Source organism: Benincasa hispida, chromosome 1 (genome assembly GCF_009727055.1).
Source record: "Benincasa hispida cultivar B227 chromosome 1, ASM972705v1, whole genome shotgun sequence".
Taxonomy (NCBI): domain Eukaryota; kingdom Viridiplantae; phylum Streptophyta; class Magnoliopsida; order Cucurbitales; family Cucurbitaceae; genus Benincasa; species Benincasa hispida.
The window spans coordinates 65979648-66007575 of record NC_052349.1 but is presented as its reverse complement, the minus strand read 5'-3'; the positions used below and the strand labels follow the sequence as shown (position 1 = coordinate 66007575).

Here is a 27928-nt window from a genome sequence, read left to right as displayed (position 1 = left end):
GAATTCCACTTCAAAATTTTACTAATTTTCATATTATCCAATTTTATAATATTATTATATTATATTTTTTTTTCTATATTCGTATTTTCATTGTGTTATTCGAATTCACAACAAAAGAATATTATTTTTGTCAATTTTCCATAAAATTTGAATTAAAGTTTTTTTTTTGGTATATCAAAATATTCATGTTTCCATTGTCCTCTTCAAATTCACAACACAATGAGATTATTTTTGTCAATTTTCCATAAAATTTGAATTAAAGTTTTTTTGGTATATCAAAATATTCATATTCTAACCGGCCCTTGGTCAAACAAACAAAAAAGAAAGAGTCGAATAAATTTCTCAAGAACCCAAAAATTTCTTAAGAAATTTCACCCTGTGCTTCAAATTTTTGTTCGATTCTCAAAACCAAATTCCATTCCCCAACGCTGTTGAAGATTGAATTGGTTGGGATACTGTGGACTGCGCTTCCCATTCTTCTCCCCCATATCTCGCAGATTCTTCGGCACTTCTCTTTACCGCTCTTCAATGCTCCGCACAAAATTCCACAACGCCATTCCCTTTACTAATTTACGCAAACCCATTTTCCCCAAATCCAAACCCATTCAATCATTTCCTCTAACCCCACCATTTTTCTCCTCGATTTCTCAAATGGGTGATGCTCGAAGACCGCTCTCCCCCGCCATTCCGCCGCTCGACAAAGCCGACCGATTGGAATTGCTTCGTTCCCTTGAATCTTCGCTCAGTTCTTCGTTTAGCTCCGACCCGTTGGTGCCGAATCCAAGCCCTTTAGTTATTGTGATCAGTGGCCCAAGTGGGGTGGGAAAGGACGCCGTGATTAAACGATTGAGAGAAGTCCGAGAAGGGCTCCATTTCGTCGTCACAGCGACTAGCCGACCAATGCGACATGGTGAAGTGGATGGAAAAGACTATTATTTTGTCTCTAAGGAAGAGTTTCTCGCCATGATCGAGAGGAACGAGCTACTGGAATATGCGTCAGTGTATGGAGATTACAAGGGGATTCCCAAAAGGCAAATTCGAGAGTTTATGGCAAAAGGGTATGATATTGTGTTGAGAGTTGACATTCAAGGGGCTGAAACATTGAGGAAGATTCTTGGGAATTCTGCTGTTTTTGTGTTTTTGATGGCGGAGAGTGAGGTTAAACTAGTGGAAAGGTTGATCGATAGGAAGACGGAGACTAAAGAATCATTATTGGTGAGAGTTGCAACGGCTAGAAAGGAAGTGCAGCATGTCAAGAATTTTGATTATGTGGTTGTGAATGCAGATGGGAAGTTGGACAGTGCGGTTAAGCTTGTGGAATCCATTATTGATGCCGAGAAGGCAAAGGTCTGGCAGAGAAATGCTGTTGTTTAGATTGAGATTTTGAGACATCATTTTGAAAGGTAACATTTATTTTAAAGTTCTGTTATGAGATGGGTTTCTTTCTTAGGTAAGCAACCATTACAGATTGAGAAGGGTAAACAGAGTCATACCCACTCTATTTAAAACTCTAGCTTCCTTTATGGAAGTATTTATTGCTTTTGTTTGTTAAGATGGACATCTTCATGATAGTAGTATAGTATAGCCTTGTTTCGACTAAGCTTGCACAGTTTTTGTTTTGGATTCTATTTCAAAAGTGTGGTTCAGTGGAGAAGTTTTCATTATTTATGTATCCAAGATGTTACTCACTTCTAACGGGTTACTTCTCAACAGTTAGCTAAATTGTATTCAGTCTTGTTGTATTTGACCTTCAAGCCAACTTTTGATTTCTTAGAGATCTCATCAGCCATAATGGTCGGCTTTTTAATACCCTCTTTGGTGATATTCATCATAAACTCTAATGGTTTCTTGTGATTTTCATCTGATGCTTCTGATGGAGAACGTTTAAGTTATTTGATGGTTGAATTTTCAGGGCTCCTTATTATTAAAGCATACCCTCCCGCCCCCTTTTAAGATTAGATTTAAGACTGATCTAAGAGATCTAAGTAGTGATGCAGATATAAGGAAGTCTTTCCAAGAATCAAAACTCAAATCTTATTGTGAATCAAAGGTTAATGAATACATGAGAGAGATAGAGAATCAAAAGCAAATTAAGAATTAAAATCGGAATAGGAAACTAAAAAGGATTACCTAGGGAATTATCCAATTACTCAAGGATAACAACTAATCCTACTACATCGTTAACATGGGGTCTATTAGTATGCAAATGGAAGGAAAAGCATCGAGTATGTTTGAACCTAGAATCTCTAATGGAGTATAAGTAGATCGGTTAATCTTGCTTTTGGCCAAAACTGGCCTTGGTCTAACCTACTGATATAAGAAAATGTGAAAATCAACATTGAAACCAACGTTCTAGATAACCAATGCCAACTGAACAGACCATACCAGCCACTAAACTACTTTTTGTTTTGAGTTTCATGAAATTGAACCAACGATATGCGACATGTACTGCTGAAATCAACTAATCTAGCTAGATTCATTCAGTTTTTCCGGTTTCAGCCAGCACTCCTACTTTTTTACTCTAGTGATATGTTATGGTCATCATTAGACCAGAGAAATTCGAGCTAATCTATATAATCTCATCTATTTTTTACTGTCTTTTAAAACCGAGCAGCATAGTGCTTTACATGACTTTATATTACAAGAAACATTGCACAGGAAAGACAGGTCCCTTGAAATGGGCTATGGATACCCTTCAGCTTTCATGAAATGGACTGGACTCTTATGCGTACCCTTTTGCATTTGCCATGACTTGCAGTCATTCTCATTACCATCTCCTGCAGGTGGATTAGATCATCATCACTTGAAGAGGGTGAAGGCTGACTTCATGTGGTTACAACTACATACGTCGGGCATGCTCGTTACCGACATTTGCAGTTTTATTTTTCATTCTATTACCCAAACGTAGGTTGAACTCAAACCTTTGTGAAGTTCAAAATTTGTTTTGGCAGTTGAACAATAAACTCAGGCAACATAGAGAAGACTCACTGCTCCAGGAAGGTATGCGTTTATCAGTCTGCAATGGTTGTTATTGTTATCCTGACTGAAATGACAAGTTCTACTTACCACTACCCGTTTAATTTTGGGTGAAAGAAAGCTGCATGCTTGAGTGTATTAGTCATGCGGAGATTGGCTTAGATACACGCACAGATTTTAAAAGAAAGGCTAAAGGCTGTATCTTGGAGAATGTTTTCTTCTCTTTTAATCTGTATTCAAGGTAAGATTACATTAGTAAATTTATAAATATCTGGTCATATGAAAGGAGAAAAATCTCCTAGAAAGCTGCTGTCTTTTGGAGTTACTGATTAAAAGGTTCTCCTTTCAGATGAGGAAATCTTGTTTTTTCCATTCAAATTCAATAATTTGCTCATTTCAAGAGGAATTGGTCACAGCCATTAGGGAGTCGTAAAAACCCGCAATCCAAACCAAATAAATTTTGTGCCTTACTCTACTGAATATAGCAAAGGGAAGTACGGATCGATCCATAGGGAGCTGACAAGATTTCAAGACCACAAAATTTATAGGAAGTAATTGGGATGGGGGAGGAGGTTGTGATTGGTGATGCTAAATAAACGTAAATTGCGCGGAGTAAATTTAATGCACGGAGTGTGAGTTGAGTGAATTGTGATGAAAAGTAAAGAGAAGAGAAAATGACATACACTTGTTATGTGGAAAATTCTGGTACAGGGAGAAAAAACCACGATGCAGAGAACTTTTATTATAATAATGTGATACAAAGTAATGCTTGCCCAAAGGCTAATAATGTTCATACTATCAACTTTGTGGTTTGAGGTTCGATTCTCCTACCCCACACTTTAATTACAATACCTCTTCAAAAAAAAAAATGAAACCTTAAGGTACACATGAAAAGACAAAAATGCCCCTAGGGCAAATATTCTATTTTTCAACACTCCCCTCAAGTTGGAGCATAGATATCGATGAGACCCAACTTGCTAACACATGAGTCAAAGAGTTGTCGTAATAGTCCTTTTGTGAGTACATCTGCAATCTGCTGACTAGAAGGAACATAAAGAACATAGATATTTCCACTATCAAGTCTTTCTTTGATAAAATGTATGTCAATCTCTACATGCTTCGTTCTATCATGCTGAACAGGGTTGTTTGTAATGCTTATAACAGTCTTGTTATTACAATAGAGTTTCATTGGCCCATCATGACTTTAGATTAATTAGGACCTTTTTCAGCCATATTTCTTCACATATCCCAAGACTCATGGTCCTGTATTCAGCTTCGACACTACTTCTGGCAACCACCTCTTGTTTTTTACTCTATGTAACAAGGTTACCCCAAACAAACATACAGTAGCCTGATGTCAACTTTATGTCGACCACTGAGCCTGCCCAATCAGCATCTGTATAGGTCTCGATGCATTGTCTGTCTGACTTTCTGAACATTAATCTCCTGCATGGAAAAGCCTTTAAATATCTTAAAATTCGTTCCACTGCCTTCATATGTTCTTCATAAGGAGACTGCATAAATTGGTTAACCACGCTTACTGCATGTGCAATATCTGGTCTCGTATGAGAGAGATAAATGAGCTTCCCGACCAAACGCTGATACCTCTCCTTGTTAACTGGTGCACTACTACTCAGATCACTCAGCTTAGTATTTGCTTCCATAGGCGTGTCAACTGGTTTACATCTTATCATACCTGTCTCTTTAAGCAATTCTAGCATATACTTTCGTTGAAAGACAGAGATGCCTTCCTTTGATCGGGCCACCTCCATTCCGAGAAAATACCTTAACCTTCCAAGATCCTTGATCTCAAATTCTTCAGCCATCATTTTCTTCAATCTGTCTATTTCTGAAGCATCATCCCCCGAGAATACAATGTCATCAACATACACAATTAGAACTGCCATTTTCCCAGACACAAACTTCTTTGTGAACAAGGTGTGGTCTAAATGTCCCTAAATGTACTCTTGCGATTTTCCAAATGTAGTAAATCTGTTAAACCAGGCCTTTGGAGACTGCTTCAACCCATATAAAGACTTCTTAAGTTTACAAACTTTGCGATTGAACTGTTTTTCAAACTCTGGAGGCGGACTCATGTAAACTTCTTCTTCTAATTTGTCATTAAGGAATGCATTCTTCACATCAAATTGGTGCAAAGGCCAATTCTTATTAACTGCAACCAAGACAGTATTTAACTTTGCTATCGGAGAGAAAGTCTCTGAGTAATCTATCCCAAAGGTCTGAGTGAATCCTCTAGCCACTAACCGTGCCTTGTACCGGTCGATTGTACCATCGGGTCTATACTTAACAGTAACATCCATTTGTAACCAACTGTCTTGTGTCCCTCAGAAAGAGTGACTCGTTCCCATGTGTCGTTCTTTTCAAGAACTTTCATTTCTTCCATGACAGCGGCTCTCCACTCAGGAATTTCCATAGCTGCATATATGCTGCTTCATATTGAAATAGTGTCGAGGCTAGTAGTTAACACTTTGAACATCGGAGACAGATTAGTATAAGACATATAACTCTCCATTGGGTACTTGGTACAAGACCTCGTTCCTTTCCTTAAAGCAATAGGGATGTCAAGAGAGGCATCATGATCGTTCTGTTCTTCTGATTTCTCGTCACACTTAGAATCTTGCTTTGTCTTATCTAGGTCTTTCTGATCTTCTGACTTCTTATCATACTCAGTATCCTGCTTTGTTTCATCTATATCTTCTTCAGCATTTTCAATTTGAACCTGGGGTTCATTACTGCCTTCACCTGTACCAGCCACATTCTCAATACTGTCACTGTTACTGTCAACACTATCATGGTGCTCAGTATCCACATTAGTCACATTCTAGGTACTGTCTTGATAACGGACAGAAATGCACGTTATCATAGGGCTAAGATCTTAAACAATGTTGGATTGCGTTGATGAAATATGTCAAATTGCGTCCATTAAGCATAAATTCTATAATATTGCGGTCGCATGCATCCAATGCATTAGAACAGTTGATCTTTATATTTTCGTGCAGAATATACGTTAATGCAATGCAAAGATGGCGATCATAGGAATTCATTGGTCGAGTGTAACTTCATCGCAAGACTTTGCGTTGATCTTTCTCGCAAACATTCGCCCAAGAAGAATCGTCGCAACTTGGCCAGCGCAACATGGTGGGCGCATCCAGGTGAAAGGATAATTAAGAGTGATGGGACAGAAAGCTGATGATAGTCGGATCCAAATTAAGTTGATAACCGATAACGGTCACGAAGTACATTCAGCTTTATCGGTGACAATTATCCGGCACATCAGTCAAGAATTAAAGTTGTCTCATCTGTACAACCAGGAGAGAGAAACCGCCTTTCACCATGGATGCTCTATAAATACCAAGTGCATTCTTCAAAGAAGGGGTTGATCAATTGACGAATTAACCACCCGCTTCTGTTCATAATTCCTTTTCCATTTTAAGGCAGAGCAAGAGAAGAGCGGTGGCGCCGGAGATCGTTCAGGGAAACTCGAGAGAGAACCTTGAGGCGTAAGAGCAGAAAGCGGGCCAACTCTCGCGAGAGCGAGACTATCTTTAGAGCACAAGTAGAAATAGTATAAACGTTTGGCAGCAAGAAATTTCTACCAGACTCTTTATTAAAATTGCATTGTTATTTTGTACTCCATCTTCATATCTATTTAATGGAAGTTCTATTTCTACATCTGTTCACTCTCTTAATACGCATGAGTAGCTAAGCTAGTCGAATGGGTTGAGAAGAACTAAACTAACATGACCTAGGAAATTTATTACTTGCGATTGTCTTGTTTTATGCTGTGCAAAATACCCTTTAGAGTTACTCGAAAAAGAGTCTAAAAAAAGAACCTAATATCTAGAGAGAGTTAGTTTAGAATTTGAACTCGAAAGAGCAAGATTAGGCTTGCATAAACAAAAGATAAGAGCTTAGAGATAAGCTCTGTTTGTTAACTTGCATCGCATGCATCCTAGGAATAGGTATGATGATTTGTGGTCGAATTGTTTGTGTATCATCGCATAGACAAGAATTAGAGGTTTATGTGTAGGCCTTATAGACACCTTTGCACATACATCGCATGCGTTCTAGTATTAAAAGCTGTAGCATTCACGCCGAGAGGTGGTTTACTATTGTATGCATTTTCCATGATCTCAAAGCATGAACGCACTCTAGGGAGTGTTAGCCGAACCCTTCTCAACCCGTTCACCGCATATTCATCGCATTTCCCGTTTACCAACTCTTTTCAAACTCCACTGCCTTTATTATTTATCTTTAATCAACACAATCAGCAAACCAACACTTTATTTAGTTACCCGGTTACTGCAAGGTTTTCATCAAAATTATCAACGCAACCTATTTTCACAAGTCCCTGTGTTCGATCCTGGACTTACCAGGAAACTCAAAGGAATTTACAATTGAATTTCGCTGGGGAAACTTGAGTGCACAACGCAAATCTATCAACGCATATCTTCCATATTTCCACTACATAATTACAAGCATAAGTTTTTGGCGCCGTTGCTGGGGACTTTGGCAAAATAGTTTGTTAACGGTAATTTTTGTGATTTCTTTGTAGAACTCTCAATTTTTGGCGAACTACGACCCGAAAATTGAGAGAACGTTTCGAAGGAGACTAAGAGACCACCAACAGCAACCACTATCCGACAAAGAAGAGATGGCGGAGCAGCTTGGAAATGGAGCACCAAACAATAATAATGTCATGGAAAATCCGATTCTATTGGCAAACGATCGCAATAGGCCCATTAGGGACCATGCATCGCTAAACCTCTATGATTTCTCTCCGGGAATCATGAGGCCTGCCCTCGACGGAAGTAGATTTGAAATGAAACCGGTGATGCTGCAGATGATCTAGGCTACAGGTCAATTCGGAGGAAGGCGTGGCGAGGATCCGCATGCCCATCTCCAAAGTTTTATTGAAATCTGCAATACTTTTATGTTCCCGAACATCTCTGCTGAAGAAGTTCGACTAACGTTGTTCCCATTTTCTCTCTGTGATCAGGCTAGGAAATATTCACTCAAATCAGGAGAGATCACTTCTTGGGAGCAGGTAGTAGAGAAATTCATGAAGTATTTTCCACCTACCGAGAACGCAAGACGAAGGAAGCTTATTACTAATTTTGAACAAGACATGGACGAATCGCTCAGCGATGCTTGGGCGAGGTTTAAAAGGTTGGTCCGAGATTGTCCGCATAATGGGTTACCAAACTGCCTTCAAATGGAAATTTTCTATCATGGTTTGAATCCCACTTCGCAGACCGCTGTCAATGCGGCAGCCGCTGGTGGTCTGCTTAACAAAACTTACAATGAGACAAAGAATATCTTGGACTGCATCTCCAAGAACCATGAATACTGGAGGGAGAGTGACCAGAGATTGAGACTTAAAGATTTTGACGCAAATAATAGTGTCATTGTTTCATTACAAAACCAAATGACCGCAATGATGAATTTGATCCAAGAATGGTGATCAACAACCCAACATTGCAAGGTGGGCAAATCAACGCAATAAGTCAAAACACCGCAAAGTGTGCGACTTGCAGTGATGGGCATGCGATGGAAGATTGCCCGCAAAATCCACAATCCGTATACTTTGTGAAAAACAATCCCTTTTCAAACACTTACAACCCCGGGTGAAGAAACCACCCCAATTTTGCCTGGAAGAATCAACAACAAAATTTCCAACCTGTGGCACAAAAAGAAGGGTCAACAAGATTCTTCCAACGCAACAATGGTCAACAGAGCAACCAAGCAAGTAGCTCACAACAACCACCACAATCCTCTTCTCTGGAGAGCCTATTGAAGCAATATATAGAGAAAAACGAGACAGTGCTTCAAAGTCAAGCTATGTCCATCCACAACCTCGAATTGCAAATGGGGCAGATTGCGAATGAGCTGAAGAGTCGACCGCAAGGGGCGTTGCCAAGTTCAACTGAGCTTCCACACAACCCAGGGGGATCAGGTAAGGAACAATGTCAGGTTATGACATTGCGCAGTGGAAAGATTGTGGAGGGAGAAAAGGAGCAGAGTAGAACAACTTTCATCGCAACTGAGCCTGAGATTGCGGTAACGCAAGAAGAAGAAAGAAAAAATGAAGCAGTAGAACCTGAGGTTGCGTCAACCTCAAAGTCAAATGAAACGGGAACTGTGAAAGTTCAGTTAGCACCTTTCCCTCAGAGGCTAAGGAAGAAGAAAAACGAAGAGGTACAGTACCAATGCTTTTTTTCTATGTTAAAGCAATTACATGTTAACATTCCTTTCAGTGAAGCGATTGAGGAAATGCCTGCCTATGCCAAGTTTCTGAAGGACATGGTAACTAAGAAGAGAGGCGCTGGAAAATTTGCCACGGTGGCATTAACGCAAAGTTCCAAATCTATTATCCCACAGAAGATGAGCGATCCTAGGAGCTTCACTATTCCTTTCTCCATAGGAGGACTCTATATTGAGCAAGCCCTGTATGAATTGGGGGCCAGCATAAATTTGATGTCGCTGTCAATTTTTCGACAATTAAATGTGGTGCAACTTGTGCCCATATCAGTGACTCTCCAATTGGCTGACAGATCTTTGGTTCATCCAGAAGGTAAGGTGAAGGATGTGCTGATCACGATTGATAAATTTATTTTGCCAGTTGATTTCATCATCCTAGATTATAAGGCCGACAAAGATATGCCCATCATTTTGGGACGACCTTTTCTATCAACAGGTCGTGCTCAAATTGATGTGCACAAGGGAGAAATCACTTTGAGTATAAACAGACAGAAGCTCAAATTTAATATAATCCGTGCCATGAAATTTCCGGATGAGGAAGACCTGCAAGATTCTGATGATGACTTGAATTTAATTGAAGAAGAAAAGTCTGATGAAGAGTGTGAAGAAGAGGATGTCAACACATCCGTAGTTGTCTGCAATGCGATCGTAGCGAAAACAAACAAAGAAGAAGAAATGATCGCAATGCAAGAAGAATAGCCAAAAGAAGAAAGAAAAACAACGCAACCTTCCCTAGTGGAACTACCAATACTTGAACTGAAGACCTTACCAACCCATTTGAAGTACACATTTCTAGGGCAGAATGAGAAGCTGCCAGTGATAATTTCCTCTGCGCTCAACAAAGATCAAGAGAATGCGTTGATGAGTATTGTCAAGAAAAATGTGCGAGCAATTGGTTGGACGCTCGCTGACATCAGAGGAATTAGCCCCGCGTACTGCATGTACCACATTCTTCTTGAGGATGACTACAAAGCAACAATTGAAAATCAACGCAAACTTAACCCTGCGATGAAATAGGTCGTCAAAAAGGACATTATCAAGTGGTTGGATGCGACATTATCTATCCCATCGCTGATAACACGTGGGTCAGTCCCGTGCAATGTGTGCCGAAGAAGGGCGGAATGACGGTAGTCCTAAATGAAAACAATGAATTAATACCACAAAGGACCATCACTGGATGGTGCATATGCATGGACTACCGCAAGTTGAATGCGGCCACAAAGAAAAATCATTTCCCTCTGCCATTTATTGATCAAATGCTGGACAGACTAGCTGGGAATGATTTTTACTGCTTCTTGGATGGGTATGCCGGATACAATCAAATCATGATAGCTCCTGAAGACCTAGACAAGACCCATTTGCTTTTCGCCGCATGCCATTTGGCCTCTGCAATGCGTCGAGCACGTTCCAAAAGTGCATGATGGCGATTTTTTCAAATTACCTCGAGGATTCAATGGAAATATTTATGGATGATTTCTCCGTTTATGGGAACACGTATGAAGTATGCCTAGCTAATTTGGAGAAAATTCTAAAGAGATGTAAAGAGACGAACCTGGTGCTCAACTGGAAAAAATGTCATTTCATGGTGAAAGAGGGTATAGTGTTGGAACACAAAGTCTCCCGAGAAGGGTTGGAGGTGGACAAAGCAAAGATTGAAGCAATTGAAAAACTTCTACCACCAACCAGCATAAAGGTTGTGCGAAGCATCTTGGGGCATGTTGGATTCTATAGACGTTTCGTTAAAGATTTTTCTAAGATAGCACGACCACTGAGTGCGTTGTTAGAGGCGGACAAAAAAATTGAGTTTGACAAAAATTGCCTCAACGCATTCAGAGTTTTAAAAGATGCGCTGATTACCGCGCTTATCTTGATTGTGCCGGATTGGACACTGTCGTTTGAAATCATATGCGACGCAAGTGGGTATGCGATGGGGGCAGCCTTAGTGCAAAAGAAGAAAATTATTTTGCACCCCATCGCATATGCGAATAAAACTCTAAACCCTGCTGAAATAAATTATACCACATTAAGAAAGAACTCCTAGTTGTGATTTTTGCGTTGGAGAAATTAAGGGCATATCTGTTGGGAACCATGGTACTCATTCACACTGATCACTCGGCAATCAAATATTTAATGACAAAGAAGGACGCAAAGCCGAGGTTTATCAGATGGGTTCTCCTCCTTCAAGAATTTAATATCGAAATAATTGATCGAAAGGGTACGGAGAATCAAGTTGCGGATCATTTGTCCAGACTGAAAAATCTCGAGGTTGACCGCAATGAATCTGAGGTGAGTGCCGTGTTCCTAGATGAGCAGCTGTTCCACATAGAAGAATTGCCCTAGCATGCGAATATCGTTAATTATTTGGTTTGTGAACAATTTCCTGAAGATTACACCTATCATCAATAGAAGAAGATCAAGAATGAATGCAGACATTATTATTGGGATGAGCTGAATCTGTATAAAAGAGGTGCAGACCAAATCATTCAATCATGCGTACCAGAGGCTGCGCAACAATGCATATTGTCACAATGCCATGACTCACCATATGGTGGGCACTTTGGAGGGCAACGCACTACAGCCAAAGTTTTGCAAAGTGGATTCTTTTGGCCTTTATTATTCAAGGACGCGGTTAACTACGTAATGAAATGTGACCGGTGTCAACGTACAAGAAACATTTCATGGAAGAACGCAATGCCAATGAACACCATCTTGGAGCTGGAATTATTCGACGTATGGGGGATTGATTTCATGGGGCCATTCCCTCCTTTGCATGACAAGCACTATATTTGATTGGCCGTTGATTATGTCTCCAAGTGGGTAGAGGCAATAGCATGCGCCGCATCATCTCCCAATTCCTCAAGAGAAATATTTTCACTTGTTTTGGCACTCCCTGCGCCATCATAAATGATGAGGGATCACACTTTGTTAATCACAATATCAAGGAGCTGTTGTACAAGTACAATATCCTCCACAAAATGGCCACCGCATACCATCTGCAAATGAATGGTCAGGCCGAAGTGGCCAATCGAGAAATTAAGTTAATACTTGAGAAGGTAGTAAAACCTTCGCGGAAAGATTGGGCAATGAAGCTTGATGATGCGTTGTGGGCATACCAGACCGCATTTAAAACACCAATAAGTATGTCCCCCTATGCGTTGGTATTTGGTAAGGCATGTCATTTGCCTTTGAAGTTGGAGTATAAAGCGTTGTGGGCGGTCAAGAAACTGAATTTTGATTTGAAGAAGGCAGGGGAAGCGCGAAAAATGCAACTGGTCGAGCTAGAAGAATGGAGGAACAACGCATATGAAAATGCGAAGATTTATAAAGAGCGCACCAAGTGCTGGCATGATCAACGCATATACGGTAAGAACCTCCAAGTCAGGCAAAAGGTCTTGCTATTCAACTCACGTCTGCGACTCTTCTTGGGAAAGCTAAAGTCACGTTGGTCCAGACCATTCATAATTAAACAAGTACTTCCGCATGATGCGGTTGAATTATCAAAGATGACGGAACCAACATATTCAAAGTCAATGGGCAGCGAATAAAGGCATATCATGGGAAGGCTGGCATCGCCAACTTTGAATAAAGAAGGAAGTAGGTGGTCCTTGCGTTATCAAATGATCGCAATCTATCAGGGACGCAAGTTTTGAGAAACCTTAATTCTTCAACTCTTTTCTCCACTACTCGGAATTTTTACTATCTTTTCAAATCCTGATCTATCCTTATTTTACTATGACTATCTTTACTACAAAAAAAAAAAAGTGATAACGAGTTTTATTTTGTTTCAAATAATTTGATCCTCTCTTTATTCTTCTTGCAAATGATCGAGGTGCTGGATTGCGGAGATATTACGCGAAGCCTCTTATCTTATTCCATTACCACAATCCAACGAAGAAAGATCGCCGCAAAGATGGATGCGTCAACACAATGCGGGCGAAAGCGCAAAATTTGGGGGTGTACTCTTCCTTATCTTCATTTCAATTTTTGCACTATCACATTGAAATTTACTTTTCAACGTTTTATCACTGCATCCTCTTTGATCACCACAATCATTTGACAAGTAGATAAATTTAGTAGTTTGTCGCAGTCTGTTTCTTTGCCAAGTATGATTTCAATGATGAAAAATATGCTTCTATGCCTTTCATATACATCAGAGTTAACTTAATCTTAAGATAGTCACCTCATGAAATATTTCTAGAAGTTAGGGGTTTGCTAGCTTTCTTTCAAACTCTTTTTACAATGCATTCTATGACCATCGCATGACTTATTTTAATTTTTTGGCAATGAGGACATTTCCGCATTTAAAATTTGGGAGTGAGGTATTTATTTTCGACCTTGCTATATAAAAAAAACAAAAAAAAATTGAGAATAACAATTCCACTGTCAACGCAATGGGAAACCCATGTTGATAAGAGTTAAGTTGTGAAAGGCACTTACCAATAGTTGGATGTCCGCATGACACACGTGAGGGCAAGTCAAAATGAAAGTAAGTCACTAGGATCAACGCATAAATCAATGACCGCAACTCCACTGCCAAATTGGTATAAGTTTAGTCTGAGAAAGAGTGCATTGCTCATAGTTGGATGTCTGCATGACACCCTTGGGGGCAAGCCAAAACGAAGACAAGGCACTCGGATCAGCGCAAGGTTAGAAAAAAATAGTAATGAAGAAATTTTTTGTGCAAGGATAAATCATTTGACACCCCGGTGGAAAATTTTCTTTTTGAAATAAATCATGCGATGTTCTGGAATTTAGTAAAGTCCTTTTGAAAGTTAAGCTTGCAATCCTTAAGTCTTAGAAATATTTTAGGAAGAGACTTGAATAAGACTTAAGGAAATTCTGGCATATAGGATTTGAACGAAGTATCCTTGAGAAATCTAGGAAAAGAACTTTGTGGTTGACTTGCTAAAGGAATCTTTAGCTTATGCTTGAGGACAAGCATTGTTTAAATTTGGGGGTGTGATAACGGGCAAAAATGCACGTTATCATAGTGCTAAGATCTTAAACAATGTTAGATTGCATTGATGAAATATGTTAAATTGCGTCCATTAAGCATAAATTCTATAATATTGCGGTCGCATGCGTCCAACGCATTAGAACAGTTGATCTTTATATTTTCATACAGAATATGCGTTAACGCAATGCAAAGATGGCGATCATAGGAATTCACTGTTCGAGCGTAACTTCACCACAATACTTTGCGTTGATCTTGCTCGCAAACATTTGCCCAAGAAGAATCGCCGCAACTTGGTCAGCGCAACATGGTGGGCACATCCGGGTGAAAGGATAATTAAAAGCGATGGGACAGAAAGTTGATGACAGTCGGATCCAAATTAAGTTGACAGCCGATAACAGTCACGAAGTACATTCAGCTTTATCGATGACAATTATCCGACGCATTAGTCAGGAATTAAAATTGTCCCATCTGTACAACCAGGAGAGAGAAGCCGTCTTTCACCATGGATGCTTTATAAATACCAAGTGCATTCTTCAGAGAAGGGGTTGACCGGTTGACGAATTAACCAGCCGCTTTTGTTCATAATTCCTTTTCCATTTTAAGGCGGAGCAAGAGAAGAGTGGTGGTGTCGGAGATCGCCCAGGGAAACTCAAGAGAGAACCTTGGGGCGTAAGAGCAGAGAGCGGGCCGACTCTCGCGAGAGCAAGATTATCTTTAGAGCATGAGTAGAAATAGTGTAAACGTCTGGCAACAAGAAATTGTTACTAGGCTCTTTATTAAACTTGCATTGTTATTTTGTACTCCATCTTCATATCTATTTAATGGAAGTTCTATTTCTACATCTGCTCGCTCTCTTAATACGCATGAGTAGCTAAGCTAGTCGAATCGGTTGAGAAGAACTAAGCTAACATGACCTAGGAAGTTTATTGCTTGCAATTGTCTTGTTTTATGCTGTGCAAAATACCCTTTAGAGTTACTCGAGAGAGAGTCTAAAGAAAGAACCTAATGTCTCAAGAGAGCTAGGTTAGAATTTGGACTCGAAAGAGCAAGATTAGGCTTGCATAAATAAGAGATAGGGACTTAGAGATAAGCTCTGTTTGTCAACTTGCATCGCATGCATCCTAGGAATAGGTATGATGATTTGTGGTCGCCTTGTTTGTGTATCATCACATAGACAAGAATTAGAGGTTTATGTGTAGGCGCTATAGACACCTTTGCACAAACATCGCATGCGTTCTAGTATTAGAGGTTGTAGCATTCACGCCGAGAGGTGGTTTACTATTGTATGCATTTTGCATGATCGCAAAGCATGAACGCACTCTAAGAAGTGTTAGCCGACCCGTTCTCAACCTGTTCACCGCATATTCATCGCATTTCCCATTTACCAACTCTTTTCAAACTCCGCCACATTTGTTATTTATCTTTAATCAACGCAATCAGCAAACCAACACTTTATTTAGTTTTCCGGTTACAGCAAGATTTTCATCAAAATTATCAACGCACTCTATTTTCACAAGTCTCTGTGTTCGACCCTAGATTTACCAGGAAACTCAGAGGAATTTACACTTGAATTCCGCTGGGGAAACTTGAGTGCACAACGTAAATCCATCAACGCATATCATCAATATTTCCACTACATAATTACGAGCATCATGTCTCTGCTTACACTACTTTCAACACAAGCATTATCACCACACATGTTATCATTATTAGGAATATAAGACTTCGTACTTGGAACTGTCACTCGTTCTGACTCATGTACTGGAGCCGGAGAACTGATCGGCGGCACTATTTCCTTTTAAAGATTCCTCTTATAGTACATGATCCATGGGACTTGCTCGGTAGGAAGAATAGAAGCATTGACACTTGTGTCGAGAATGGACTCAGGAAGGTCTGGCAGGCAAGGACTTAGACCCCAATTGGACTCTTCACTTATACTCTCCCCCAGAAGAGGACTAAGGGGGAAAAAGGGACGGTCTTCAAAGAAGGTGACATCCATGGAAACAAAGTACTTGCGAGAAGAAAAATGGTAAAATTTGTACCCGCGTTGATGAAGGGAGTATCCACAAAAACACACTTCTGAGCCCAAAGGGTAAATTTAGTTCGATTAGGACCATGGGTATGGACAAACACAACACACCCGAACACACGAAGTGGAACATCATGGGTAAGGCGGTTATCAGGATATGCCTCTTTGAAATAGTCAAAAGGGGTTTGGAACTTTAAGATCCAAGGGCATTCAGTTTATTAAGTGAGCTGCTGTCAGAACAACATCTCCCCAAATATATGACGGAAGAGATGTGGATAGCATGAGTGACCGAGCAACCTCAATTAGGTGACGGTTTTTCCGTTCAGCCACGCCATTTTTTGTGGGGTATAAGCACATGAACTTTGATGGATTATACCATTAAAGGCAAGGAATTCCCCGAGGTTATTATTAAAGAATTCCCAACCATTATCGCTCCGAAGAATGGTAATTCTCGAGTTGAACTGGGTTTCTATAGAATTATAAAACTGCTGGAAGACAGAGGTGACTTTGGACTTGTCAGTAAGGAGGAAAACCCAGGTCAACCTTGTGTGGTCGTCTATAAAAGTTACAACCACCGTTTGCCAGTAGAGGTTGTAACTGAAGATGGACCCCACACATCACTATGAAAAAGGGTGAAGGGTTTCGAAGGTTTATAAGGTTGGGGTTTGAACGATACGTGAGGTTGTTTAGCTTGGACATACATCACATTTCAAGTTAGAAACATTAATATTATGAAATAGATGAGGAAATAAATATTTCATATAATGAAAACTCGGATGACCCAGACGAAAGTGCCATAACATATAATCTGTCTCAGAATTGGAAAAACAGGAAAACAATAAACTAATCCTATCACAAATCCTAGAGGAGGTATCTTCAGTAAGGAAATAGAGCCCCCATCATGTCGGGCAGTGCCAATTGTCATCTTCAAGTTCAAATCCTAAAAAATAGCAGCATCGGGTGAGAAGATAACACGACATTTCAAATCCCTGGTAATCTTATTGACATATAGCAAATTGCAGGAAATTTTAGGCACATGTAGAACATCTTGGAGGACAAAACCCTCAAAGGGTGATAAATGGCCTTTCCTGGCCATAGGGGTGAAGGAGCCATCAGCGATCCTGATCCTCTCATTCCCAACACTCGGGTAATAAGACAAGAACTGGTCGGACGTGCCGGTTAGATGGTCCGTAGCTCCTGAGTCTAGAATCCATGGTTTTCTACCATTTGTACTAACAAGGCCACAAGAGTGATGCATACCTGATTGTGTGATTGCACTAACACCCATTGTACTAGAGCTGTTTTGACTCGTCTCCTGATTTTGTGGTTGAAGACCAACTGTAGATTCACTTGCTAAAGCACGTCCAGGTCTTGATTGTCGTCTTTTACCATTTGGAGGACGACCATGTAGCTTCCAGCATTGCTCCTTAGTGTGTCAGGGCTTCTTACATTGTTCACAGACCAGAGGTACTTCTCCATTTTGTTTGTCAATTCCTGACACTTTAAACGCAGCAGAATCTGTTGATTTAATTATTGGGTTATTCATGGCAGTAGGCCTATCTTCCTCAAGTTGGATTTTAGAACATACTTCCATCAAGGAGGGAACTAGGCTAGTTCCTAGAATTCGACTTCGCACAGCATCAAATTTTGGGTTAAGTCCTGCCAAAAAATCATAGACCCGGTCTGTCTTTTCGGACTTATAGTACAAAACTCCTCCACACGGACAGCTCTAATTCAATTCTCGATATAAATCCATCTCTTGCGAAATCATAGACAGCTTATTGAAGTAAGTTATGAGGTCCATGGTCCCTTGTTTACATTCATGAACTTGTTTACGGAGCATATACAGATGAGCTCCATTTTGTCATGAGGAGTACAACTTTTGTACAACCTCCCAAATATCCCTTGCAGTAGCAGCATACAGCAGGGGCGTTCCATGGGGTTCCATACTCCCTATTAACATAGATCAGAGAAAAGAGTCCACTTTTCCATACGCATGCCTGAGGGTCGCCTTGTCTAGGTTTTGGTATTTTGCCAGTCAAATACTCGAACTTATGACGACTCTCGAGAGCCATTGTCACAGATTGAGACCATGAAAAATAATTATGGCCTTTTAATTTCTCTCATACAATACTGCTAGCAGGATTCTCATAAAATAATTGAACTGTAGATAAAGTAGGAAAAAAAGTAATTGGTCTTTCTGAATAAGCTGGGCAATAAGAGATTTCTCCCCGACTATTTGATGTAGTTCCAAGAGCCTCTCCAAGACGCCATCTGCTGTTGTATTGACTCATTCTGCTGTCTAATCTGAAGCTGCAACTGGGCCAACTGTTCTTGAACGAAGTCAGATCCACTTGGCTAGAAAGGATTAGAATTGCTCGATTGGAAGGAATTGCGAGCGGTTCCGGCAGCCATATGTGACGACGACATGAGAACATGGCTTGAGAGGTCGAAGCTCGTGGCTCGGATCGGCGCTGACTCACGCAACTGGGTATCGCATCTGGACATCAATGCCTATTGTCCGACTCCGTTCATCACGTGTGGTTGGGTGTCATCCGACGGTTGAAACATCGAGGGCTGGAACATCGCGTTCGGTTGGGACTTCATGGGCGGCTAGACATCGAACATCGAGGGCTGGAACATTGCGTGCGGCTAGGACTTCGCGGGTGGCTGGACCTCGAGCACCGGTGGCTGGGCATCGCGTGCGGCTGGAACATCGCATGCGTCTGGCTGGGCTTCAACACCGACGGCTAGGATCGACGCGTGCGGCTCGGACTCGACCGAGATCTGCTGGGTTTTTCGATCGTCTCCATAGGCAGCTGACCCGTGCGATCCGACCTGTTCGTGCAGCTGACTAGGGCCGGAATCATCAGACCCGTACGATCCGAAGCTTGATCCATGCGGCTTGTCAATGGTTGATTCAATCATCTCCTGAAACCGGGGCATCATCATCTGAAAATACCGTTCCATGGTTGTTTTAACGACAACTTCGATTTCTGTTTTCGTAGTGCTAGATGACCCTTGCGATTCTCCTATTGGGTTTTCCTCAATGGTAGTCAGGGTTTCATCTTGCTCTGATACCATGATCAAAAGTAAAGAGAAGAGAAAATGACACACTTGTTACATGGAAAACCCTAGTACAGGGAGAAAAAACCACGATGTAGAAAACTTTTATTATAATAGTGTGATACAAAGTAATGCTGAGAGGCTACAGTTTAAATAGAAAAAGATGAAACCCTAGGGTACACATGAAAAGACAAAAATGCCCCCAGGGCAAATATTCTATTTTTCAACAAACTGAGTGTGAACTAATCAAGCAAACACTTAGCTTGGGTCGGTCTAGTTTTTTCCATTCCTTATAATTCTATCATAGACTTAATCACAAAATAAGCATGAGACTTTCCAATTAAAACTTAACCAACTCACTTAGAATCCTAAGTGGCAGTCCATAAGATCGAATTAATTTTAGCTTAAGCAAGAATCCTCACCCAAACAATAAAATAACAAGCATTAAGCTTAAGGGCATGTTAAGTTGAATAATCAATTTCCATCATCTAATCAACTTCTCAAGCGAGATTCATCTAGATTAGAAAGAGAATGCTTATTAATTGGAACCCCAAATTAACACCACAACCTTGCTTCTAAGTGATTAACTAACGCTTACCAATTAGGGCTTATCGAAAGCAAGCAATCAAACTAACATGACTAATATATCAGATATTCTCATGAAAGAAAGATTGAAGAATAATTGCCATGAAATCTCTATTATATTAGAAGTTCTCAACAAAATACAATCCCAAGTCTCAAGAATCCTAAAAGAAAGGAAATAAACCAAAAGACCCAAGCTAAGTTCTTACCTCTAGCCTTTAATCATCTTCAAAATCAAGTTCTTAAAGTTCAATCTTTACCAAAAATGAAATAAAATAATGTTTACGGTGGATAAATGTAGATTACAAGTGAAGAAAATGAAAAAACGGTGTGATCCTCGTCAAAATCGGCCAAAATGATGATATAAAGCAAAGTTGCAGCGTTGCAACCCTGCGCAAGAGCGTTGCAACGTTGGGCGCGGAGCTGCAGCAACGCTTGCTTAGGCTCCACACTACGCACGACGTCCGTTAGAATCCGAAGCGTCGCAGCGCTGCTACCTTGTTTTGCCCAAAAAAACATCGCTTCTGTCTTCAAGCGTTGCGCAACACTTTGTTTGAGTGTTGCAATGTTGTGCCTAGGGGCAGAATGGTAATTTTCTGGGCCTTCTTTCACTCTTAATGTATTTTAGCTCCAAACTTGGCTATTTTGACATCTTTTTGCATCGAACGCTCTGCTCTACCCCTTATGCACCTGAGACTTGTAAAAAAATCAATTGGACTCATTAAAATGTACTAACTACCTTGAATTAAAAAGAGAAAGATCAAAAATTTCTCAGGAATGTATAATTGTATAGGGTTAATGACCACTCATTATGGAATTTGGCTTCCAAACAATCTTATTCCTGTTTTTCCTCTAAAACCTTGGGGATAAGATTATCAGAAATTTGGACTAAAAAAGGAATATAAGAATATTTTTTGAAATAGAATTAAAGATGAGACGGTATTAAATTATTGATTGATTAAAAGCTTGAGCTGATTGATTGCGGTAAATTTAGTTAAATAAAAACTTTAACACCCTTTCTCAGGATTTGAAAATTTGTTGAAGACCAAAAAATGAAAATCGATATTAATTCAAGAGGTAATAACATTGTAAAGGTTTGAACCCAACAACTCTTGCTCTGATCACATGTTAAATCACCCATTGTTGCAAAAGCTCAAGTTGATTGGTGAATTGAATTCTATAAACACTTCTAGAGCGTTTCGGACAAGAAGTTGTTATTATAGTCCTAGGTTATTGTAGTTGGGTTATAATAGTTTGTGTTTGAGATATAGATTATTTTAGTTTGAGTTATAATAGTATCTTTGCTCCAAATGTTCCCTGGAATTTTTCCTCCAAGGAAGATGATAACAACCGAAATGAGCCACATCACAATCTTCAATCATTATTTATCAAGAATATTCTGGGCAAGCTTTTGATAATAACATTTTTGTTGAAGGGTTGGTTAGAATGTCTTGAAGGATGTGAAAAATGTGGAATGTTTCCAATGCTAGGACAATTAACCAACTTCGAGGAACTTGTCATGTTTAAGATTGTATCAAATGGCATTGCTTTTCCTCTTCTGGACAAATTATCCATGGAGTATTGTTCCAAATTAAAGAGTGTTCCCTGACCACTTCAAATCTCTTCAAAGTCTAAGCATTCGCAATCGGAAGAATTGATGAAACTACCAAATCAGCTAGAATGTTGCAACTCTATTAAGTCACTGATGATTCGTGATTGTCCCAAGTTATCTCTAAATGTGTAAAGGATATAACAATTTGGAAGACATGAAAATTTGTGGGTTATGAAAGATTACGACTTTAGTGCCTTCATAGACCAATCTTCAATTAAACTATCTTTGCTTGGAGGATACCTCCAAAAATAATCTTGCAACTCAGCTTCCTCAACAACTTTTCCATCTCACAACCTTGAAGATGTTAGAAATTCATGGCTTTAATGGTATTGAAGCTCTACCAGACTTGTTCGGAAACCTTACAGGGGCATTTGGAGCAAGAATTATCTTAAAACTATAATAACCATCTCTTGCTACAGTAAATACTATTTTGTAGTCTCCATTTGTTACAGTATTTACTATTCGCGGCAGTTTTTACTATTTTACATTTATGATTTTTTATTCTTTGCTACAGTGTTTACTATTTCCTTCTCAAATTAAAATAGTTTACACCTCAAACACATACTATTATAATTCAAAATAAAATAATCTATACCTCAAATACAAACTATTATAACTCAATTATAATAATTTAGACTATAATAACCAACTTATTACTTCAAACGCATCCTATATTTTTAGAAGTATTGAAGCTTTCTTATTGCAAAGATTTAAAGTAGTTGCCTTCAAAACAAGTCATGTCATCCCTCACCAAATTGGATAGTTTGGAAGTTGTTGGATGTCCACTGCTGCCACTTAGCCAAGGCGATCGCCAAACTTTCCCATCTTCTAAACAGCTGCTTTAAGGTAATTAAGGTTTTTATCATTTATTGTTAAATTATTTTGTTCTTCGATAACTAACTAAACTTTGGAATAGTTGCAAATATGACAATTAGGTCGAAAGTATTAGTACATACAATACAATGCAAAAGAATTAATTCATTAACAAAGTGATTTTAATTGTATTTAAGTCTTGATCTATAATCACACACGTGTGTATATATATATTTATTGAAGCTCGTTATCTCTAGTTAAGAAATAAATATTTTTCACCCATTTTTATATGTTTTCATTGAATTTCAAAAATTAATTCATTAATAAAATCGTGAAAATTAGTTTAAAACGTTTTCATTTGATAGAGTTGAGAATATTGGGTTTATCTTTGCAGGTTGATTAGTATAAACAAACATTGCCTCACAGAGAACAAAAGCTACGTTCTGCAAAGTTTTAAATCTCATCTTACGATAACTTTTATTATTATGTCTTGCTTTCTGGATAATAGTGAATTGGTCCCTTTTGGATATAGTTTTATCCAGAAAGATTATCTGTACAGTTTACTATGTTCTTTTTTCCCTTTATTTGGTAATATGTGGAGTACGGGAATTGAACCCTTAACTTTGAAGTTGATATTATGAATATTATGTCAATTAAATTATGTTCATTTTAATTAGTGTACTTGTTTTTTTTTTTTCCTCAATAGAATTGACTAATTTTTAACATGGAAAAATGTATTGGATAGCAAATTAAGTTTAGAGTTTAGCAAGTATGACTCCCATTTTTCAAAATTTGTAAATATGACAAATATCCAATCAGAATCATGTTTCCCATCAGACGATATTTCTAATTTTCCTCTTCCTAATCCTCCTCACTAACCTCCCAATTTGGGCGAATCTTCAACCTACAAAGCCCAAATTCATCATCAACGCCATTGTCTTCCTCTTCAATGTCACCATTGCTAATTTCATCTCCTCCAGTATCCAAGTCACTATCTCCTCCTGAAGCCTTAATGACAAGATCGGAGTCTATTACGACCGCCTTGACATATATGCCGTCTATCGGAACCAACAGATCACTCTCTGTACGATCATTCAACCTACCTACCAAGGCCACAACAATCTCAAAATCTGGCCTCCATTTCTCGTTGGTAATGCCGTTTCAATCTCTCTGTACAACGATGTCACTATCAGATCGTCAATAATGCCCAATTGGCGATATCAACTAGTGGTATCAAGTATACTAGATGTACATCAGTAGTGTATCAAACGTATCAAGGGGTATCGAGTGTACATCAGTATTGTATCAAGCGTATCAAACGTATCAAGTGGTATCAAGTGTATCAACAAGAAGAAGAAGAAAAACAACAATAATAACAAAAACAACAATAACAATAATAAGAGAAATTTGAGTATGTAGTAACTTTTAAGGTTGTATTTGGAAATATGATAGCACCGAAAATATGTTATCTTGCTCCACTCAATTTGATTGTTCTTGGATTTTATGTATTTATTTGATTAGTTTATAGGTTCTAAGCACCTAAAGGGTAGAATGGGTCCTGACGAAATGGAGCTAAAACGGGCTGAAACGGAGCTTAATTGCAACAATTGAGAAAGAGGGAAAAAAAAAGTCCATTTTGCCCATGCCTACATAATATGAAAAAGAAGAAGAGAGCTTGAAAGGCAAAAATGGTAGAATCACTCAATGAAGAGCACTGCTCATTCAGATGATATTTAATAAGTGTTTGAGTGCCAAATGTCAAGCACTGATAGGAGAAAGCAATAACCGAAACAAAAGGAAAAATACAATCCAAAAATAACAGAAAGATTATACAAATAATCAAAAAATAAAAGAGGGAAAATAAAGGGAAAACTCATTTTATCATCCTCTCGCAGGCGAAATAGGGGCTGAAGAAACTGTGAGCTTGGTCTTAAGGCTGAGAAACCGAGGAGATGGGAGAGCCTTGGTCATAATATCAGCGAGTTGATTATCCGAATCAACAAGTTTGACACAGATTTTGAACCCATGACAATTCAAAGCAACAAGGGAAGAGGCTGATTACAAAGACCAATTTCAGACAAAAGAGATTGAACCCATGACAATTCAACAGCTCCGTTCGACATTCTCTTATATTCAAATTTAGCACTCGAGCAAGAAACCACCTTCTGTTTGGAAGAACTCCAAGAAACTAAACTCACACCAAGAAAAACACAAAAACCGCTTGTGCTACGTTTGTCATCTGGGCAACTAGCCCAATTTGCATCAGTGAAACAAGTTAAGTTTGAAACAGAGGATTTAGACAACACAATCCCATGATTTATCGTGCCTTTTAGAGATATGGAAAATTGACGTCAAGACTGCATTTCTTAATGGTAATCTTAAGGAGACCATCCACGTGGCTCAACCAGATGGTTTCATTGTTCCAGATCAAGAGCAACAAGTTTGCAAGCTTAATAGGTCTATTTATGGGCTAAAACAAACATCTAGATCGTGGAACATTAGATTTGATAGTGCGATCAAATCATTTGGCTTTGATCAAAATGTTGATGAGCCTTGTGTTTACAAGAAAATCATCAACAACTCAGTAGCTTTCCTAGTGTTGTATGTGGTGTTGTATGTGGATGATATCCTACTCATTGGGAATGATGTAGGTTTTCTGACTGGCATTAAAACGTGGCTAGCCGCCCAATTCCAAATGAAAGATTTGGGAGAGGCGCAGTACGTTTTAAGGATCCAGATCATTGGGAATCATAAGAACAAGAGGTTGGCTTTGTCTCAGGCTTCGTACATTGACAAGATGTTGATCAGGTACTCGATGCAGAATTCCAAGAGGGGTTTATTACTCTTCACGCATGGAATTATTTTTTCTAAGGAACAATGTCTTAAGACACCTCAAGAGATTGAGGAAATGAGACGGATTTCCTATGCTTCGGTTGTTGGAAGCCTCATGTATGCAATGTTATGTACTAGACTTGACATTTGCTATGCAGTAGAGATTTTCAGTCGATATCAGTCCAATCTAGGATTAGATCACTAGACGGCGGTCAAAATGATTCTCAAGTATCTTCGAAGAACGAGAGACTATATGCTTGTGTATGGAGATAAGGATTTGATCCTTACTGGATACACAAACTTTGACTTTCAGACTGATAGAGATTCTCGAAAATCGACATCAGGGTCAATATTCACTCTGAATGGAAGGGCTGTAGTTTGGCGAAGCATCAAGCAAGGATGCATCGCGGACTCCGCTATGGAAGTCGAATACGTAGCCGCTTATGAAGTTGCTAAAGAGGTTGTTTGGCTTAGGAAGTTCCTTACAAATTTGGAAGTTGTTCCAAATATGTCTTTGTCGATCACTCTTTATTGTGATAACACCGGGGCTGTGGCAAATTCTAAGGAACCTTGGAGTTATGAAGAGGCAAACATATCGAACAGAAGTATCATTTGATCAGGGAGATTGTCATCGCGGTGATGTGATAGTCACGAAGATTGCATCGAAGCACAATGTTGTTGATCTGTTTACAAAGGCTCTCAAGGCTAAAGTGTTTGATGGTCATTTGGAGAGTCTAGGTCTACAGGACATGCGACACCTTGTCTGGAGCAAGTGAGAGATGATACAGGGGTATAGAGTATGTCGTAGTTTATTGTATATTGTACTGTTTTTATGTATTGTAAATTAGTCTTCCAAGGCATTAGGACAAGTGGGAGATTGTTGGAATTGGTGTCCTAATTCTCCTAGTAGTCTCATAGTTTGTAAACATTTTGTACACATTATTATTAATAAAATAAATGTTATTTTATATGCATTTACTCATATCCAATGAACTAAGATTCGTGATTATTGCATGTAACTTAAGCATGTATGTGAGACATACAAGTGGATCATGCCTTAAGTAATAACCTAAATGGTCTGTAGTAGATGGATAAAGGAGGGATACCTTATCCTAGTGACACTATGGATACGGCCCGCTTTGTAGATGTTACAGGTGTTATAAAGTGCTACAAACGATCTAATCCTGACCATTCATGTGGAGACATGCGAGTGGGGATGTCCTATACAAAGAGTTTATATAAGACCAGACCACGAGATGATTAGTCTCTTTATATAACGTCGTTGATAACTGAGACTTACATTTCATTAAAATGACCATAGGTGACATGACCTTAATCCTGAGTGAGTTGGGAACTCCTGCTTATGAGGGCGGTCCTTTGATTAGTATGAGTGAGAGTGGCTAGATTGTCAACTCAACAAATCTACCTTTTTGGGGATTCGTCTAATTGGGGAGCTGGGAACTCAACTACACAAGACGGAATTCACTCATTCCCCGAAGCAGCGGTAAGTAGATAAATTACTCTCTTAAGGGCTGATTCCGGGTCTTGAACATAGTGGCCACACCCTCTCTTTGGATTAGAGGACTTAGTCATAGTAGGACTATGACTTATTGTTCATTAGATGAATCAGTGGTACTTAAGAAGTTAGATGTAACTACAGGGGTAAAATGGTAAATTGGTCAGTCGTACTTACGAGCGATTTGTGAAGGGTCATCGCATTGTTGATTGGTTATATGGACACAGAAATATATCTATAGTGCGAAGAGTGCAGCTGTCGGTCTTTAGTAGAGTAACCAACTGTTAATGGATGGTGGATCTCGTGACTAAAGAGTTTAGTTAGTTATTCACGTACTGTTGGAGCTTCAAACTATAGGTCCATGAGGTCCCCTTGGTAGTTCAATGGGTTCAAGTTGAGAATCATATTTTGGGTTAGTTTGAAGTGTTCAAATTAACAAGAGGAAATTAATTTATATGTGATATAATTGATATGATGTATTAGATACATTAATTGGAGGAATTAATATAAATATTATTTATATTAAGTATCATAAAATAGAAAAAGAACTATAGTTTATATGTTTCATATGATTAAATATTAAAACTATAGGTTATAAATATAATATGATAACTTGGTTATCATATTTATTTATAATATATTAATTATATGATAATTACTTCTTTTTCTCTAATAACTGGAGGTTATTAGAAGTTTTATGGTAACCATGAGATAAAAGGAAAATTGTTTTTCAAAATTAAAAGTTGATTCAATTTGGATTAATCTCACGAAAAAGGTTATTAAGTAAAAAGTGTTTTTACTAAGCGATATTGTTGAGAGCATACACGATCAAGCTAAGAGTTGACTATACGATAGTTACTGATTGATTGTTGCTACACGATCGAGTAGCAAAGTCTATATGATAGGCTTCATCTTCTAAACGATCGAGTACATCGTCTATACGATAGATAGTCTTCATCTCCCACTTACTTGATCGTCTACCTCCTGTCTTCCTCAATCCAAGATCATACAGAGCCCACAACTCATGGATTCTTACATCGAGAATGCCAAGGTAACACTTGTGGTGGTGTTCTAAATCCGTTCGCGAATCGAATTGGACTCGATTGGGTTCGAGGTGCATCCAGTTGTTCGTGTTGTTGGCTATTCCGTTCGTTGCATTCGAGTGCATCGTTGGACGCATAGGAAATCGATCGAGGGATACTTAAAGAATAGTTCTTCAAAGGTACGCATACTCTATCCCTTGTATTTTCTTGTAGCATACAG

At 39.0% G+C, this 27928-nt stretch overlaps 1 protein-coding gene across 3 annotated transcripts; it reads left to right on the top strand.

Moving 5' to 3' along the window:
• The first annotated feature begins 323 nt into the window (after nucleotides 1-323).
• Nucleotides 324-22782, top strand: LOC120081872 (guanylate kinase 3, chloroplastic-like). Of its 3 annotated transcripts, XR_005482975.1 has the most exons (4): nucleotides 325-1403; nucleotides 2784-3000; nucleotides 22268-22350; nucleotides 22712-22782. XR_005482975.1 is itself a non-coding variant. In XM_039037052.1 (2 exons), the coding sequence occupies exon 1, from the start codon at nucleotides 529-531 to the stop codon at nucleotides 1372-1374; it is 846 nt and encodes a 281-aa protein (XP_038892980.1). In that variant the 5' UTR covers nucleotides 325-528; the 3' UTR covers nucleotides 1375-1403; nucleotides 2784-3086. The 3 variants fall into 3 exon arrangements, 1 of the variants encoding a protein (XP_038892980.1); XR_005482976.1 differs by lacking the exon at nucleotides 2784-3000 and having other exon boundaries at nucleotides 324-1403; nucleotides 22213-22350; XM_039037052.1 differs by lacking the exons at nucleotides 22268-22350; nucleotides 22712-22782 and having other exon boundaries at nucleotides 2784-3086.
• Nucleotides 22783-27928: the final 5146 nt, after the last annotated feature.